The 17152-nt window shown below is 27.5% G+C and overlaps 4 protein-coding genes across 16 annotated transcripts; 3 read left to right on the top strand and 1 right to left on the bottom strand.

Moving 5' to 3' along the window:
* The first annotated feature begins 374 nt into the window (after positions 1-374).
* On the top strand, positions 375-4273 carry Smu1 (Smu1 spliceosomal factor). The gene is made up of 8 exons (XM_031980596.2): positions 375-525; positions 600-666; positions 756-899; positions 977-1091; positions 1749-2391; positions 2457-2558; positions 2636-2972; positions 3215-4273. Exons 1-8 carry the CDS (start codon positions 500-502, stop codon positions 3311-3313), a joined length of 1533 nt encoding a protein of 510 aa, XP_031836456.1. The 5' UTR covers positions 375-499; the 3' UTR covers positions 3314-4273.
* Positions 4274-5214: 941 nt separating this feature from the next.
* Positions 5215-6406, top strand: LOC116428664 (succinate dehydrogenase assembly factor 2, mitochondrial). Its single transcript, XM_031980597.2, has 3 exons — positions 5215-5629; positions 5712-5863; positions 5933-6406. Exons 1-3 carry the CDS (start codon positions 5597-5599, stop codon positions 6201-6203), a joined length of 456 nt encoding a protein of 151 aa, XP_031836457.2. The 5' UTR covers positions 5215-5596; the 3' UTR covers positions 6204-6406.
* An 11-nt stretch (positions 6407-6417) lies between these two features.
* Positions 6418-13287, bottom strand: Blm (Bloom syndrome helicase). Its single transcript, XM_031980674.2, has 16 exons — positions 12899-13287; positions 12070-12217; positions 11776-11896; positions 11106-11699; positions 10212-11010; positions 10023-10130; positions 9705-9934; positions 9407-9628; positions 8966-9327; positions 8645-8903; positions 8197-8580; positions 7957-8107; positions 7689-7876; positions 7123-7447; positions 6840-7020; positions 6418-6768 (listed from the first exon to the last, which is right to left on the bottom strand). The coding sequence occupies exons 2-16, from the start codon at positions 12159-12161 to the stop codon at positions 6645-6647; spliced, it is 4140 nt and encodes a 1379-aa protein (XP_031836534.1). The 5' UTR covers positions 12162-12217; positions 12899-13287; the 3' UTR covers positions 6418-6644.
* Positions 12563-16723, top strand: eas (ethanolamine kinase 1). 13 transcript variants are annotated; one of them, XM_031980679.2, is made up of 8 exons: positions 13882-14033; positions 14145-14345; positions 14532-14664; positions 15097-15234; positions 15335-15600; positions 15676-15902; positions 16004-16226; positions 16387-16723. In XM_031980679.2, exons 3-8 carry the CDS (start codon positions 14545-14547, stop codon positions 16451-16453), a joined length of 1041 nt encoding a protein of 346 aa, XP_031836539.1. In that variant the 5' UTR covers positions 13882-14033; positions 14145-14345; positions 14532-14544; the 3' UTR covers positions 16454-16723. The 13 variants fall into 13 exon arrangements, with proteins under 13 accessions (XP_031836549.1, XP_031836546.1, XP_031836544.1 ...); XM_076371730.1 differs by having other exon boundaries at positions 14145-14367; XM_076371729.1 differs by having other exon boundaries at positions 14145-14442.
* Positions 16724-17152: the final 429 nt, after the last annotated feature.

The following is a 17152-nucleotide window of genomic DNA, read 5'->3' as shown; positions in this document are numbered from 1 at the left end:
TTCCATCATACAAATATATGCACTGCGTGTATTTGTTGTTGCTAAATTATATTAGAAACTCATAATAGAAATGAAGTACTATTAAGCCTGATGTCTTGAATTATCGGTAACGTCGGTTAATAAGAAATGGTATCTACGGAAGTTCTATGGACATAACTTAGCATACACAAAAATGATATACTATGTTTGTGTGTTTGTAAAGACACAAACAAATTTGTGATACGAATTTAATGAATGATTTTTTATTTTAATTTCTATTGTTCATAACGTTGCAGTGTAATGCCAGTTTAAGTCGATATGTTCAGTAGCTCTATACGAGTCCTCTGGTGGTATTAATTAGAGACTCTTCACATTGAAAAGTGCGGCCGGAAAAGATTTCTCTTTCATCTCTATGAATATTTTGTGTCGTGGTAATGGTTTAAGCTGATTTTGATTTTCGTTATTTAAAAATATATATTTACTTCTTTCTTTATGTATCATTTCCCGCATATTGTACACAATGTCGATTGAAATTGAGTCCGCTGAGTATGTACCTGATACATATTAATACAATATTTTTTGTTTATTCAGAATGAGTATATTTTATTCTTTGCTTTTAGTGTAATTCGTTTAATACAACAGTACCTTAAAGAATCTAATCTTGTCAAAACATTACAAACACTACAGGTACTTAAATTTTATTTATGTAATATCATTAAACCTCGTTCACAATAACTAATCAAATATAAACATAAATGTATACATTCTGTTAATAGGAAGAAACTGGTGTGTCGTTGAATACAGTGGATAGTGTAGATGGTTTTGTAGCAGATATAAATAATGGACATTGGGATACAGTATTAAAAGCGATACAGTCTTTAAAATTGCCAGACAAAAAACTTATTGACTTATATGAACAGGTATGTTATTATGTTTGTAAAATAAATGCATTGATTGAGAGATATGTGATTATATACATTATATGCGTAATTTACAGGTTGTCTTAGAATTAATTGAGCTACGAGAGCTAGGTGCAGCCAGATCATTGTTACGTCAAACAGATCCAATGATTATGATGAAACAACAAGAACCTGAACGATATATCCATTTAGGTGAAGTAATTGCAAGATCAATTTTATTTATTATTATATCTGTTTTCAATTTTATTTAATAATGCTACTTTCAAAAGATTTATGTTATAATGTATTGAACTGTGACAAAAGTTTGCACTATTTGTAAAAGTAGAATTATTTTTTATAGTTATTATTCTATAAAGTTATATCTTATTTAATAATCCAACTTAATGTTAAATTTTAATTTGCACATTGTAGAATAATAAGTGTGTAGTATTACAATTTTTTGTTTTTAGAACATTTTATTATATAGGTTCCTTTAAAATTTTCACTCATTTTGAAACATTTCATTAAAATATTTTTCATTAAACTTTTAAATAATTTTTTAGTTTTTAAAGTATTTTTTCTAATATAGAATATTACAGTAATTTGAATGAATGAATAGTTATAAACACATAAGAAATATTTCTTGTATACTTGATGTAAGATAAACATATACTTCAGGCTTGTTTACTTATTTTGATGTTTCAATTGATGATAATTTGCATGGAAGGTACACTTAAATGTATCAAATTGATTGATTTTTTAATTTTTTTATTAAGAAGGTAATAAAGGTGATACATCTATAATACTAAGAATTTTCTAAACAAATTAATATTATTTTCTTGTAGTAATATGTCACATTTTATTATACAGAAAATTTACTTGCCCGCTCATATTTTGATCCACGTGAAGCATACCCTGACGGCAGTACAAAGGAAAAACGAAGAGCTTACATCGCTACAGCACTTGCTGGTGAAGTATCTGTAGTACCTTCGAGTAGATTACTCGCATTATTAGGACAAGCGTTAAAATGGCAGCAACATCAGGGTTTACTTCCACCTGGTACTACAATAGATTTGTTCAGAGGAAAAGCAGCTGTACGAGATCAGGAAGAAGAAAAATATCCTACACAACTTTCCAAACAAATTAAATTTGGACAAAAATCTCATGTAGAATGTGCACGCTTTTCACCAGATGGTCAATATTTAGTTACTGGTTCCGTTGATGGATTTATTGAAGTCTGGAATTTCACAACTGGCAAAATTAGGAAAGATTTAAAATATCAAGCACAAGATAATTTCATGATGATGGAACAAGCAGTATTATCAATGTCTTTTAGTCGTGATAGTGAAATGTTGGCTGGCGGTGGGCAAGACGGAAAAATAAAAGTATGGAGAGTGCAAAGTGGACAGTGTTTAAGAAGATTTGAAAAAGCTCACTCAAAAGGTGTTACATGTCTTCAATTTAGTAGGGATAATAGTCAAATTTTATCTGCATCGTTTGATACTACTATAAGGTATATAAAAATAGTAACTTTAGGCATTGGTTTTTGTCAGTATTGTAGTTTTATTTCTAATGCAGGATACATGGTCTTAAATCCGGAAAAACGTTAAAAGAATTTCGAGGACATTCATCTTTTGTGAATGAGGTTGTCTTTGCACCAGATGGACATGGTATAATAAGGTACATCTTTTACTTAATGAACTTTTTAATAATTATAATTTAAGTGTTTAATTGTTGTTGTACCTTTTTGTTTTAAGTGCATCATCAGATGGAACTGTAAAAATTTGGAGTTTAAAAACAACGGAATGTATAGGCACGTACAAATCTTTAGGTGCTGCAGACTTAACTGTTAATAGTATACACCTTTTACCTCGAAATCCTGAACATTTTGTCGTGTGTAATCGCTCAAATACAGTAGTTATTATGAACATGCAAGGCCAAATTGTAAGATCATTCTCTAGTGGTAAAAGAGAGGGAGGTGACTTTGTGTGTACAGTTGTAAGTCCACGTGGTGAATTTATTTATTGTGTTGGTGAAGACCTTGTACTTTATTGTTTCTCTACGTCTTCAGGAAAACTTGAAAGAACTCTCAATGTAAGTACTATTTGTACTATGGTATTTCATTTTTGTATTCTCATTACTATTAATATTTGCTGTTGACGACAAAATCCAAACTCACGATACACGATAATAAAATGTTTTAACTTAAATGGCTAAAATGGCGATGTACAAGTGATAATTGTTGCTCCATAATAGAATATCTGTAAATGTTTAGCCTACTTTGAAAATGATATTTAAAAAATGATAAGATAGATATTTTATCTTCTTTGTTACAGATACATGAAAAGGATGTAATTGGTTTAACACATCATCCTCATCAAAATCTTTTATGTTCTTATAGCGAAGATGGTCTTTTAAAATTGTGGAAACCTTAAATCTATTATTATACCATTTCTTTTATGTTAATCACTTTAGTTGGCTATTTTTTATCACACTAATTAGGTTGTGTTCGCATAATACAAAATTATTAGTTTTACCGTGTAATACCGATTACATGATGATAAAACTATTTTATATGAAGAAATTTATTTCGCTGTTTGAAATAGAATTTAAAAAATCAATATGTTCTTAATTTTATTAAATTTTGTATTATGTCAAGATCCGAATTAGCGCGAAGAATTGAGTCTTCATAAGTGTATGAGCTGTCAGTTCTTTAATAGTTTATACAATTAGAGACAAAGAAAGGGGCTAGAATTAAACCGTTTATTCCAAGAATTTAAACAATGCGACACACATTGGTTATCAAAATTGAAATATAAACTAATCTTTCGCTATTAATGACTTAATACCTTTATGTCGAGAAGGACGAGTTGCACCGATTAATGCATTAAGAAATATATAATTCCATTTTAAGAAACCAAGTTTTCTATCATCAATAATTTCCAAGATATTCATATGAATCAATTTAAATCAGACATCCTAAAGAGATTTTTGAGATTTTGACCTATGTTTACTAAAGTTTACCTGCTTAGCATAGTGTGTTGCATGTACTATATAAATATTAAATGGTTTTTTTAAAGCTTTGTATATATAAATATAAATATATATTATATAATATTAATGTGTAGTACAATAAAGGTTTTGTACTTTGATTTTTTTGGTAAATTTTGTTCAATGGTATATAATATAACTTAAAATTTGTATTTATTGTATTCATATAAAAACGTACATAATGAAATTGACATCATAATACTGTTATAACATAAGTAAGTACGTTATTGTGCTAACGATAATTTACTTAATTTTGTATGACAATAAACGTATATATATATACGTATATTCAGATTTGCCTCAAAATATTACATACAATAAAATAAAAATATAATTAAAATTTTTGTAATGCTTTTGAAATATGTGTATACTATTCTATTTATCTACGTGAATTAGTTTGAAACCCCTTTTTTAAATTCAATGTAACATTCGTGTAATTGTTACCAAATACCATATAATATAAAATATTTATTTTACTAACTTATTATTTCTATATTCGTTGCATTTTATGAAGTAACTGTAACTGTTATCAATATGGAATTTGTACCACAATGATTTGATATCACTATATTTTAAAGTAATATCAAATACACTTTAGATGTTTAATGTACGTGTCTGCTTAAACAACGTGCTGTTCTTCAAACACATTGATCTGTTCGACACAGTATATAAACTATAATATTATACATTTACATTATACGCTATAAAATATAAGGAAGAACAGAAAATAAAAGAATGTCCTACATGAACTATTATAACCATTTGAATACATACAAAACAAAATAAAGCATGTAGTTTATTCGCATAGATTTATAAACAAGTTTATAATTATATCTGTACACTTGTCCTTCAATTTATGCAGAGTATCCGTTTCACGTGGATTCGTTTTACACGAATGAAAATCGCGCAAATAAAGTCTGTAAATACAAAAGAAAAGATATTGAAAATAAAAGCTAGTATATATAAATTTTAATTTATATTTTCTGACCGCGTAAATTGAGGGACGGGTGTACATGTATGTACCCATTGTAATGTTAAATCCCCATTGAGTTACCGATTGTAGGATAAATCCCGAATGAACAACAATTTGGTTAACAACAAACAATTTATTAAATAACAACAATAACAACTACACTAATAGTATTTATTGAAACGCTAAATCGTTGCGCCAATCAATTGCTTCTAAAATCTAGCTCACATTGTCAATTCTCTGTATAATTAGAGTATGGCGTGATTTGAGGAAAACACAGTTTATCCTCTCCCTGCCATTACCAGTGGGTTCTACGATGGTTGCGAAGGTTGTTGGAGGATACCCGCTGATGAAAAATGAAGTAGTGGAAGGGGTAAGGCGAAGTGGGAAGAACGTAATCGTTACTTTCTGGCTTCACCGTGATGAGAAGCAGAACTATATCTAATTTATATATAATATGTATAATTTTGTAATGTATAAGTATAAACAACTATATTATGTTAACCATGAATTTCCGAATAAAAATAATCCAATGGATAAGCTTTAAGAAACAACTATAAGTAACGTAACTTTTACAGTTATATATACATACTTCTTTCGATCAATGCCAGTATATATTATGATAGTACATTTTCCTTAACCTCATAAGATAGAGTTATAAATTTTGTTTTCTGAACTCGAAAGATACAATAACAGAATGAATGTTTTTATAAGATCTGCTGTATCAGTTGTAAGTTAAAATGTATAAAGTAAAAAGTAATTATGTTCTTATCTTTATACAACTATACTAAGAAAGTAATGCGTAATTTAAGGTAAAACCGGTACCATTGGTAAGATGTATTTCAATGAATTGTACAGCATATAAAAATGAATCTAAAGACATAATTCATCTGGAAGGTCATGAACCTTATATACCGCCGTATGTTGAACGTAATGAAGAAAGTACAACAACTAAAAAAGCCAGGTAGTAATAGGAGAAATTATTAAGAGAAATACAAGTATAAAATGACAATAATAACATTTCTTCTTATAGGCTAATATATCAATCTCGTAAGAGAGGTATGTTAGAAAACGGCCTACTTTTAAGTACATTCGCCAAAAAATATTTATCTGATTTTAATGATGAACAATTACAACTGTATGACCGTCTCATAAATTTACCATCAAATGATTGGGACATATTCTATTGGGCCACAGGAGCAAAACCCACCCCACCTGAATTTGATAACGAAGTCATGAATTTATTAAAGAAGCATATTAAAAATGAGGATCGTCAAGCAAGAATAATGCAACCTGAATTATAAATAAGATAACACGTAGTTACAAGGTAGTTTATTATTTTAATCGCAGATTTATCTTCTAATGTACTGTTGTCAAAAAAGATATGCTATTACAATGAATTTTTATTTATTAATTTAAATAGTAAAAATATATATTTTGTGAATATGTATATAAATATACAATAATTCTTGTAAATTTAGTTTAAATAAAAAATATATAATCTGTTGTTCCCTTAATTATTTAATATGAACACATCTTTTTAAAATTATTATTAAAAATATATTTTTTTATTATAAAGTTTCATATATATATATATATTTACATTGTGAACATACAAAAATAATACTTAATACTAATACCAAATTTTTATAAATATAAATACATTGTATCTTGAAGTATAAAAAAACAGTCATAATTGTTATGTGACACACCTATGAACACAAAGATATGATACAAAAGGAGTATTAACCAATTTGCATGAACCTATTAGGATTTGAAAGAAATTCTTTCCGTTGGGTGAAACTAACTAGGCCAGGACCTTTGGTTGATGTTGCTTTTGCTTTCGTTGTAGTTCTTGCTTTGTTCACGCTATTAATATATCAGGAAATAATATAAATTATGTAAATTATATTAAATAAAAAATATCTTTTATGACTTGCCTTGATGTCGTTCGCTTGAACTTCTTCGCACCACTTCGATAATTGGTTTTACCTTTCCGCTTTCTACCACCAGTTCTGTTAGTTTTACCTGAATATGTAGCAATATCAGTATCCCATGTACCATCATCGTCGTCGTCGTCGTCATCATTATTACTCTCTTCCGCATCCTCATTTAATAATACTGTAAATTATGATAATAAATTATATTTAATCAATAAATTAATTTAAAAAACTACATAGATACATATAGCTTTTCTATAATCAATAAAATGGAATACTTTACCATATTTTTCTGCAGCGTATTTTTGTGTAATGTCTAATAAAGCTTTCCCGTATTTTTCAAAATTTGCTTTAGTAACGTGCGGTATTTCTAACATAGCTTCTTCACTATCAGGTAACTTCTGACTCATTGATCTGACTGCTATCATATTCATTACCGAAGATGCAGAAATATCGAGTGCTCCAGCAATTCCTTTTATTATCTCCATCAGTTCCTTGTAACAGCGTTCTTGTAGTTCCAAAATAACTTTATCAATTTTCTTCGTAACTGTAGATACTGTAGCCACCGCAGTAGTGCTATTATTGGAGGATCTTATGGGGATTAAAACCTGTTAATAGAATTATTTGTTAGTAGAATTAAAATGTTATATTTGAAGCTTATATATTAATCCTCTGCGGACGAAGATTTTTTAAAGTATACAAAATTTTCAGCGTATGAAGCTAAATTACATATCGAATGCTTGAATAATAAAATGTTTGTTTGCAATGTAGTATTCCAAATATGATTTGATTTCGCCAAAATGTCGACATTTATCTCCAAAGGGTTCATTACACAAATGTTCTATTTACCTTTGTATCCTTTCTTGTCATTAATTCCTTTGCATTGGAACCAACTTTAATATAGGCACAAGCAATTTCATTATTGATGTACATATGCTCCTGTAAATATTCTTTCAATACCATATAATGTAGCAAACGTTCTATATCACCTCTGTTCCACGATTTTCCACAGCCATACAAAGGATGTTTAGTAAGTCCTATAAAAATATTTTACGCTTATACTTAGGAATAAAATATTTTGGAATAAAATGTGGTATGATAAATTGTATCTGCATACCTGATTCCCTAATTTTCTTAAGATCGCTTCCTTTAAATATATCTGTCAAAAATACTAATGTGAGATTGCAATTTCTCATTTGGTTAATATCACGTACTGCTTTGACAATTTGTTTTGCATGTTCTGTTACATCTAACGTAGTGAAATCGTCCTAAAAAGTTTAATAATATTTTGCATGAAATACACATGTCTTACGTCATTTGAAAAATTCGACACCTCATTATTTCAATTATTACTTACTTTACTTCTACAATTGTCACATGAAGTTGATTTATTAGCCATGCATTGTTGTCGATCAAAAATTTCGCCAAAATAATTTAATTGTAGAGCCCTGCGACAATCCATTTTATTTTCACAAAATGACACCATTTTAAATAAATTGTCTATGTGAGTTTTTACTGCATCGGGGCTTGAATTATCCAATTCGATCATTTTTCTGATTCTATGCATATCAGCGTAATTGTAGAATAAAATACAGTCTGCATTTTCTCCATCACGGCCAGCGCGTCCACTTTCTTGATAATAACCCTCAATTGATTTTGGAAGTGCTGCGTGTATTACGAAGCGCACATTTGGTTTGTCAATACCCATTCCAAACGCTATTGTTGCACAAACGACTTTAATCTAAAATTTATTATATACATACTTATAAACGTTAAAAATATTTTATATAGAATATTTTGCATACTTCTTCTGAAATCCATCGACCCTGAATATCACTTCTACTGTTATCTGTAAGTCCAGCATGATAACTTAATGCTCGAATGCCATTCTTCTTCATTTGCATTGCATAATCATCGCAATCTTTACGAGATAAGCAATACACAATACCGCATTCAGACTTATATTTTGTTTTTATCATAGCTATTACTTCATCGGAACAATTTTTTCCCTTCTTCGCAATTATGCTGTATCTTAAATTAGGCCTATTAAAACTAGACATGAACCTGGAAAAAAGATTAATGGCTTTTGTAACTTTCAGAAATGTAATTTTTGTGTAATAACATACCATTTTGGCTTGCTAAGGCCTAATTGGTGCAGAATATCAGTTCTAACTCTTGGTGTAGCTGTTGCTGTTAAAGCAATTACTGGTACTTTTGGATAATTTTCTCTAAGGCATTTCAATTTTTTGTAATCAGGTCGAAAGTCGTGACCCCACTGACTTACACAATGTGCTTCGTCAATGACGAATCTTGCTAATAATCCTCTGCTATACAATGTACTTAAGTAACTACAAAGTTTTTGAGATGCAGATATTTTTTCTGGTGTAACATACAATAATTTAAGAGCTGGATCTTTCTTTGCTAGTTCTCGATATATTCTTTCCATTTGAATATCTGTTTGTGTACCAGACATATGTACAGCTGGAATCTACATAAAATTTGTTACTGACTTATAAATGTATAAGAATAATGATAATATAGAAAGTACGATGCGCAAAAAATCTTACATCAAGGGATGTAAGCTTCTGAACTTGATCGAGAATAAGACTCTTCAATGGAGAAATTACAACTGTTACTCCAGGTAACAACAGTGCTGGTAATTGATAACATAAGGATTTTCCTCCTCCAGTTGGCATTAAAACAAAACAGTCAAACCCCAAAATTGCGGCGTTAATTGCTTGTAGTTGATTTGGCCTAAACGAATATAATCCAAATTTTTGTCTAAATACCTAAAAATATTATATATATATTTAAGTATATCTGCTTTAATAATTGATAAATAATTGAAAGAAAATAATACTTCACCTTTAACATTTCCCGTGAATGTGGATAATTTAAACTATCAAATTCACCGCTAACACCATCGTTTTTATAATTCCCAGTAAAAACAGCCTCCTTAATTTTCTTGTCAGTCGATTGTATTTCTTCTTTATTATCTTCAATTCTGTTATTACTAATATTAGCTCGATTTTGTATTGTTTGGTTACTGTATTGGCTTTGTATCATTTGGTTTTGTGTTGCTGATGTATCGAATACTACGAATATACATTTAAAGTTTATAAACTTATACTCATTATACAATTATAATTTGAGAAATGAGTACCTTCTACAATTAAAATTTACCTGAGGAATCCCAATTCGACTTTATATTACAATCTTTACTCAATGTAGGGAAGTGTTCAAATTCTTGAGTTAAACAGTCCACTATCTCTTGAGAATATGAGGTATTATCTACAATAAATGAATAATTATAATATTAATTATAAGTTACACTATTTTAATTTTACGTTTATTTATACATTATATAATTACCATGTACATCTAACACATCATTCCAACTGTTTTGAGATTTTTCATGTTTCAGATTCGCGTTAGACTGATAACTTTCTTCTTTACTTTTTTGTATAGGATGCATGCTTTCATTACTATCAACTTTTGCTGGTTTATGTGCATTATTAATTGTAGGTGTATCAGAAACTAGTATTTTAGTACTGATTATTTCCGATTTTTCTTGTTTCTCCCATATCTCTTCTATCTGTTTAGAAACTTCCGTACCTAAAGTTGCTTTAATAGGTCTCTTCAATTGAAATGTTCTTTTTTTTCCTTGAATAGGTGAAGAATGTACACTATTGTTATCTATTTGCTCTTTTATTTGTGATATACTGTTGGTTTCTAAGGGTGAATGATATTCTTTTACTGTTGGAGACGTATTCTCTATTATCATATTATTAATACAATTTGAATCATTCAAATTCATAGTAGATGAATTAAAACTATCATTATCTGAAATACTTAATATCGATTGTTGGTTTAAAGCTTCTGTTGATGAAGGTGTCATAAAACTATTTGTACTTTTACAGATCTTTTCAGTGACAGATTTTACATTTTCATCGGTTTGTATGTGCGCTAACTTTTTCTCAATCAAACGTACTTTTGCTTTAACGTGTTGATGCAGCATTTTTAAATCTTGAAATGTTTGCATATCAAAATTTGGAAATTTTTCTAAAACTGGCAAAGGAATATGATCCAATGCAAAATAAAATTTTTCAAGAATTTCTATCTGAAGATCTTTTAAATGCTTATACCTATCCTCTAATTTATTCTTTGTGACCTAAAAATAAATCATTTTTAAATAATAATTCTAGTAATAGTTTTAGTATTGATAATAGTTTTAGTATTGATAGTTTTAGTAAGATAAGTGCTTACAGGTACAGAAGACATTATAGGTTTTGCCTTTGTAGACTGAATCCATGGATCTAATTGTTTACCTAAGCCTAAAGATTTTAAATTTAATTTAAAATCTGGTCCTACCCATTCCTTTCTAGGGCTTTTCTTGTAAACACTTTTAAATTGTGGACTATTACTGTCAGAATCCGATATTATAATACCTTCTTTTTTTTCAGATTTTATATGTTTCTTCGGAGTTCTTAAGATATCACTTTTTATTGCATTGTTTTCTTTTATAATATCTTTATAAACCTCATTTTTTGGTGAAGCTAATGAAGATGCATTAGATGTATCAAGTTCTTTTTTTATGATTGGATAATTTTGGTCTGTTTCAGACTCATGCTTATTATCATTAAGGATTCTATTCTTTCTGTTTAAATTCAAAGATGGTTTTATTATATCATCTTCACTATCTGAGGATTGAATGAACTTCTTTGGCAATGCATTTAGTTGTTTAAGTCTTGAAACTGATTTCTTCTGTACACAATTTTCTTGTTTATTCATGACATTGCTATCAGATATTTTTATAGGAGTTTTGCTATTATCATTTAAGAACGAATCTTCTGAACTATCCTAAAAGAAATTTATTTCACTGTAAAGACACTAGTATCCATAAAATGTTTATATATAAAACAATAAGTTTTCTTACAATAGATATAATACTGGTTCTTGTGTCTGCTACATTATTTCCTTCATTTTGAGGTACAGAGTTATCAAATGTGTCTAAACTTTCATTTAATTCTGAATTTGTGTTTATTGGTTTCAGGGTGCTATAAAATAATGTCATTCTTTTCTTATGAAAAAATATCTCTAAATATATAATAAATATCAAACACAAAATATAAAAAGAAAGTTATATAATGTAAAACGTTTAACTTGTACTTATATTATAATTTTAGTATTAAATTTTGTAAATAGAATATTATGTATGTAATTCTGATACCTGGACACAGCAGTTCGTTGTTTATATTTTTCGAGAAATCCTTTAAATGTTGGTTGAATTTCATTGGAACGAAGCGGTATTTTCTTTGACATTTTTTCGAGTTTTGAGTGATCATTAAATCAATGAATAATCTTCAACTTTTTAATATCTTATGAAGGAATAAGTATATTTATTCGATATCTTGTAACTTAAACATGTATTAAACACAACGTGCTGGACAAGATAATCATGTAAAATCAATGAAATTTTCTTGTAAATGCACGTTTATTGTAATTACACATTTTCAATATATAGACACAAAGTTAATATTAATTTCATGTAAGTACAAACATATATTGCACCACAGTACAAAATACATTTGAGATAAATTAAATTAATTTAAACACGTATATGTTAAAACACATTTATTTCAATTTGCTTTATTTGAATTACACACGTACTAGTTTACTTTTACTTAATTTTACTTTGGCATTTTACATGAATTACTTTTCAGTTTGTATGCGCATGGAATTGAGGTTTTGTGTGAATATAGTTCCAATACACCGTAACATAATAACAAAGAACTAGGAACGAAATTCAAAAATCAAGTAAGATACTTGTTTAAATTCGCCATTGTCTCTATTCGATATTTAAAATGTTTATGAAATTGAAATATGATTAATATAGAGTTAGGGAAGAATTTATGTTATCATTTTACTCTTGTTATACTTTGCAAAAATTTGCGTCTGTTGAGAAGTTATATTTAATCAAATTACTATATATAAATTATAAACATTGAAAAATAAGTTTGTATATTATTTGTAAAATTATAAAATGGATATCTACTTACAATACAAGAGGCTTTTTACTACTGGTTTTACTGTACAGACTTCTCAAAACATTTGAAGATTTTATTTACAATAGTCATCTAATATTGTTAGGTACAATAATGTGAGTTTGTATAAATATACCAACTCTTTTAGATATGTTAGAGTATTCAATTACATGTGTAACTTAATGAAATAAAATTTTAAGTACGATAGAATTAATGAAATTATACATTTTTCTTAAATACAATTTCCTAAAATATAACATTTTAAATATTATCGTGCTTTTAAATATTTTTCTTTTTTATTCAGCCCTACTAAATGTATTATTTTTAAAGGTACTGATGGAAGTTTTCATTTTTAGAAATACTTTGAGATTTAATCCCATATGACTATAAGTATGCGCTAAATTTTATTCTGATCTGAAGTTAGCTAATGTTGTGCAAAAGTCTCAAAAATCGAAAACAAATGTTTCATAATTTTAATGTAAATTATGAATTTTTTTATAAAACATTTTATAATAATTGCATCTGTGATTTCATATAAATGGGATAGACAATATTTATTTTAAACATAACATGAAATCTCTTATAGGGATATAATCAACCATAAAATCCACATACCTACTTCGGTAAGTAATTGTCATCTGCAATTGCTTTTCATGAATGACATTTGTTATTAAAATTTAAAACAGTTTTGTAATTTATAAACTTCTTTCATTACGTATTAAAACAATAAATCTTTTTAATTTTTGGTAAATTAAATTAAGCGTTGCTGGATCCTACAATTCTGCAACTTTTATCTAGTAACAGTCCCCACATTATCAGCTTAAAAGAAGGATAAAAGTGGTGCGTCGATCAATATACCTTCCATAATATGAACACTTTAACATCATCTAAATGAGTTTCTATGTTTTTTAAAATGATCTTGTTTGTAAATAACTAGAACTCAATAATTATATATTAAATAGTTTATAAGAGATTCGAGAAATATGAACTATCCGATGTCAAAATATGTAAATTTTGTTTTTAATAGACAGTTTTCCGTGAACGTAATACATCATTGTTAAACTTAAATTTTACATTGTATTGTTATATTTTATGTAGAACATATAATATTAAATGTTTGTTAATTTAAAACATGAATAAATGAACTAAGGTCTGTAATTTTATACCATAAATAAAATGTTAGTGAAATGAATAATAATAATTGTTCAATGTATTTGTTTGTTATTTCTATATAAATGTATGATTTTACAAAATTGTTTAGTAGGTTAAAATGAGAATGAATAATTTCCATTGATGCTGAATATTGAATGGAATTAGTAATAATTTCAAGGCCTCTACATTATTCTAGTCATCTCTTGCTATGAGTATTCTCAATTATTATCAGTATATAGTATCATCACTTCAATCAAATCATTTCAGTTACAGTGGAACTGTTTCACAGTTCAGCCCACACATAAAGCTGGTATATTTTAATGTATTAATGTGTAATGTTTATATATTATCAATTTCAAAATGCAATGTATTTTTTGCTTATTATTTAATGACAACTTATAAAACTTGTAAACACGTGTTGTGTTAATATGAAGCATTACGTGTATAATGCACATCTTGGATATTGTTTGTATAAAGCATTCTTATTTGTTGACAGATAACATATAATCATGGACCAAATAGAACCACATCTAGATATAACAGTAGATGAAAATGAAATTATCAGTGGTGCGATAGAGATAATTAAAAGAATAAGACCAACATGGCCATTGAATAATCTACAATTTAAGGTAATAGAAATTATTGCTGTTTATTCTTTCCATATTTACAACATTTTTATTATATTATAAATTTTATACTTTATACATAAAAAACATATATATTATATGTTTTTAGGTAGGAAACAAAATATATTATGAACGAAGCAAAAATTCTTAACAAAAGAAATTAAGGTCATTCAACAGTTTATCTGGTATTTGACTTTATCTCTTGATAACAAGTTTTTCTTAGGTTTAAGTTTCCAGTAGTAACGATTATGATAACACTTTATATTCGTTCACTATTACTTAAGATAGAATTAGAAAAAATTAATATCAAGTGGTTGTAAAGATTTTTATTAAATACAGTCTTGTTGATATTCTCATGTACAAGCATTAGTAATTATATCAATAGGAGATTATATTATTTACAAATGTTATGATCACACGTAATTTTATTTTTAGGTATTTACCAATGGTATTACAAACAAACTTATAGGAGTGTGGTATTCTGAACATTATAACGAGATGGTTTTAGTCAGGGTTTATGGACATAAAACAGATCTGCTTATTAATCGCAAAGATGAAACACGAAATATTCGGGTAAGTATAAGTTTTGCAGGATATGTAACACTATCAATAAGAGAAAGTAAAAATATACAAAAGGAATGTAACATTTGCAGATAATTAAATATATTTTCAGATTTTAAATAAAATTGGGTTCACACATTCGATTTATGCAACATTTAATAATGGTTTGGCTTATCAATTTATTGAGGGTGTTATACTTACAACAGAAACGGTAAGAAAACCTGATGTATATACTTTAATTGCTAAACGAATGGCAGAAATGCATAAACTTAAACCTGATAGTGATGAAATATCCAAAGAAGCATGTATATGGAATAAGCTAGAAAAATTTATGGAAATTATGCCAAAACAATTTTCTGATGTTTCAAAACAAACAAGGTAGTGTATTGTAATAAAAAGTATCATATTAGATTTTTCATTTCATTTTGTGTTATTTATTGTTTTTGTTTTCAGGTTCGAAAAATTAATAAAACCATTTGTTGTATTGAAAGAAAATTATCAACAATTAAAAAAGACTCTTATAGAGTTGAATAGCAAAGTAGTCTTTGCTCATAATGATTTACTTCTAGCAAATGTACTTTTTAATGAAAAAGAAAACATTGTTACTTTCATTGATTTTGAATATACTGCTTATAATTACCAGCCTTTTGATATAGCTAATCATTTCGCAGAATTTGCTGGTAATTTAAATATATTTTTAAATATTACTTCAAACATGATACTTTTTATCCCTACTGAATATATGTAAACTTACATTTAAAATAGATATACTTGTTTTCAGGTATTGATAATCCTGACTATTCTTTATATCCTGAAGAATGTTTACAAAAAGCCTGGTTAAATATATATCTTCAGGAGTACAACAATGTAAATTATGTACCTGAAAATGAAATTAATTTACTGTATGTGCAAGTAAATAAATTCGTTCTTTTGTCACACTTCTTTTGGGGTTGTTGGGGACTTATACAAAGTGAACATTCAATGATTGAATTTGATTTTTTAGAGTGAGTATATACTAATATGTAAGAAATATAAATATCGATCGTACATACTTTAGGAGATGTTATTTAATTGTGACTAAAATTTTTCAACACGTTTCATTATACTATCAATAATTATTATTATACTTTCAAAAAATTATATATTAAGTACAACACTTTATAGGTATGCTGCAATACGATTTAATGAATATTTCAAGCAGAAAGAAGAGTTTCTACAGATGAAATTATAACATTTTAAATACTTTGTTATATTTTTATTGTTTGTTATATATTTTATTAACATTCCACATCATTGTATTTACATTTACAGTTATGCATTACTGAAGTAACATTCCAATAATTGCACTATAATATTATTTTATATTCTGTTATACATAAATGAATATTTTATAGAAGAAATATGTATATATGACTCTGTTATGATTCGTTAATGTATCATACTTAGACAGTATTATGTAGATAATGTACACATCTCTATTAAACTATTATAATACGAGCAATATTATCTTTGAAATATGTTTAAAAAAAGAAAAGATAAGATCCCTAGCATTACAAATAGAAGTATATTTTCGTGTATCCTGCAATATCCTTGCATATGTTCCCAATGCTTTAAAATTCTATGTTTGTATCGTGTTATGTTGTATCACCTTACGTTTAGAAATAACAATAGAATGTTTTTAAAATAGACTTCGTAAAGTAAGTACTTTGAGTCTCGCACATGCATATTAAAATTCATAACCCGGTCAAACGACATATTATTCAAACTTGGCATTACTATTTGTTCAATATATTTTCAAATTTATTAAACACGTTATCATTCTAAAATATCACAGAAATTATGAAATGTATTAAACAGTAATCAAATTTAATACATGTAATTTCGAGTAAACTTATGATTGTGTATGCTGCTTGTATGTGTACAAATCACG

The sequence above is a fragment of the Nomia melanderi genome, chromosome 10 (genome assembly GCF_051020985.1).
Source record: "Nomia melanderi isolate GNS246 chromosome 10, iyNomMela1, whole genome shotgun sequence".
NCBI classification, from domain to species: domain Eukaryota; kingdom Metazoa; phylum Arthropoda; class Insecta; order Hymenoptera; family Halictidae; genus Nomia; species Nomia melanderi.
This window is presented reverse-complemented; position numbering and strand designations above follow the sequence as displayed.

Bases quoted from the DNA above. Each gene is read 5' to 3' on its own strand.
- Blm (XM_031980674.2), bottom strand. From the start codon at position 12,161: ATGTCAAAGAAAATACCGCTTCGTTCCAATGAAATTCAACCAACATTT. The intron at 8,581-8,644 runs GTATGCAAAATA...AATAAATTTTAG, and splicing joins GTCGATGGATTTCAGAAGAA to ATTAAAGTCGTTTGTGCAAC. The intron at 7,877-7,956 runs GTATGCAGATAC...ATATTTTTATAG, and splicing joins TAAGAAAATTAGGGAATCAG to GACTTACTAAACATCCTTTG.
- LOC116428664 (XM_031980597.2), top strand. From the start codon at position 5,597: ATGAATGTTTTTATAAGATCTGCTGTATCAGTT. The intron at 5,630-5,711 runs GTAAGTTAAAAT...GCGTAATTTAAG, and splicing joins TAAGATCTGCTGTATCAGTT to GTAAAACCGGTACCATTGGT. The intron at 5,864-5,932 runs GTAGTAATAGGA...TTCTTCTTATAG, and splicing joins ACAACAACTAAAAAAGCCAG to GCTAATATATCAATCTCGTA.
- eas (XM_031980689.2), top strand. From the start codon at position 14,545: ATGGACCAAATAGAACCACATCTAGATATAACAGTAGATGAAAATGAA. The intron at 15,235-15,334 runs GTAAGTATAAGT...ATATATTTTCAG, and splicing joins ATGAAACACGAAATATTCGG to ATTTTAAATAAAATTGGGTT. The intron at 15,903-16,003 runs GTAATTTAAATA...ACTTGTTTTCAG, and splicing joins TCATTTCGCAGAATTTGCTG to GTATTGATAATCCTGACTAT.
- Smu1 (XM_031980596.2), top strand. From the start codon at position 500: ATGTCGATTGAAATTGAGTCCGCTGA. The intron at 526-599 runs GTATGTACCTGA...CTTTGCTTTTAG, and splicing joins ATTGAAATTGAGTCCGCTGA to TGTAATTCGTTTAATACAAC. The intron at 2,559-2,635 runs GTACATCTTTTA...TTTTGTTTTAAG, and splicing joins GATGGACATGGTATAATAAG to TGCATCATCAGATGGAACTG.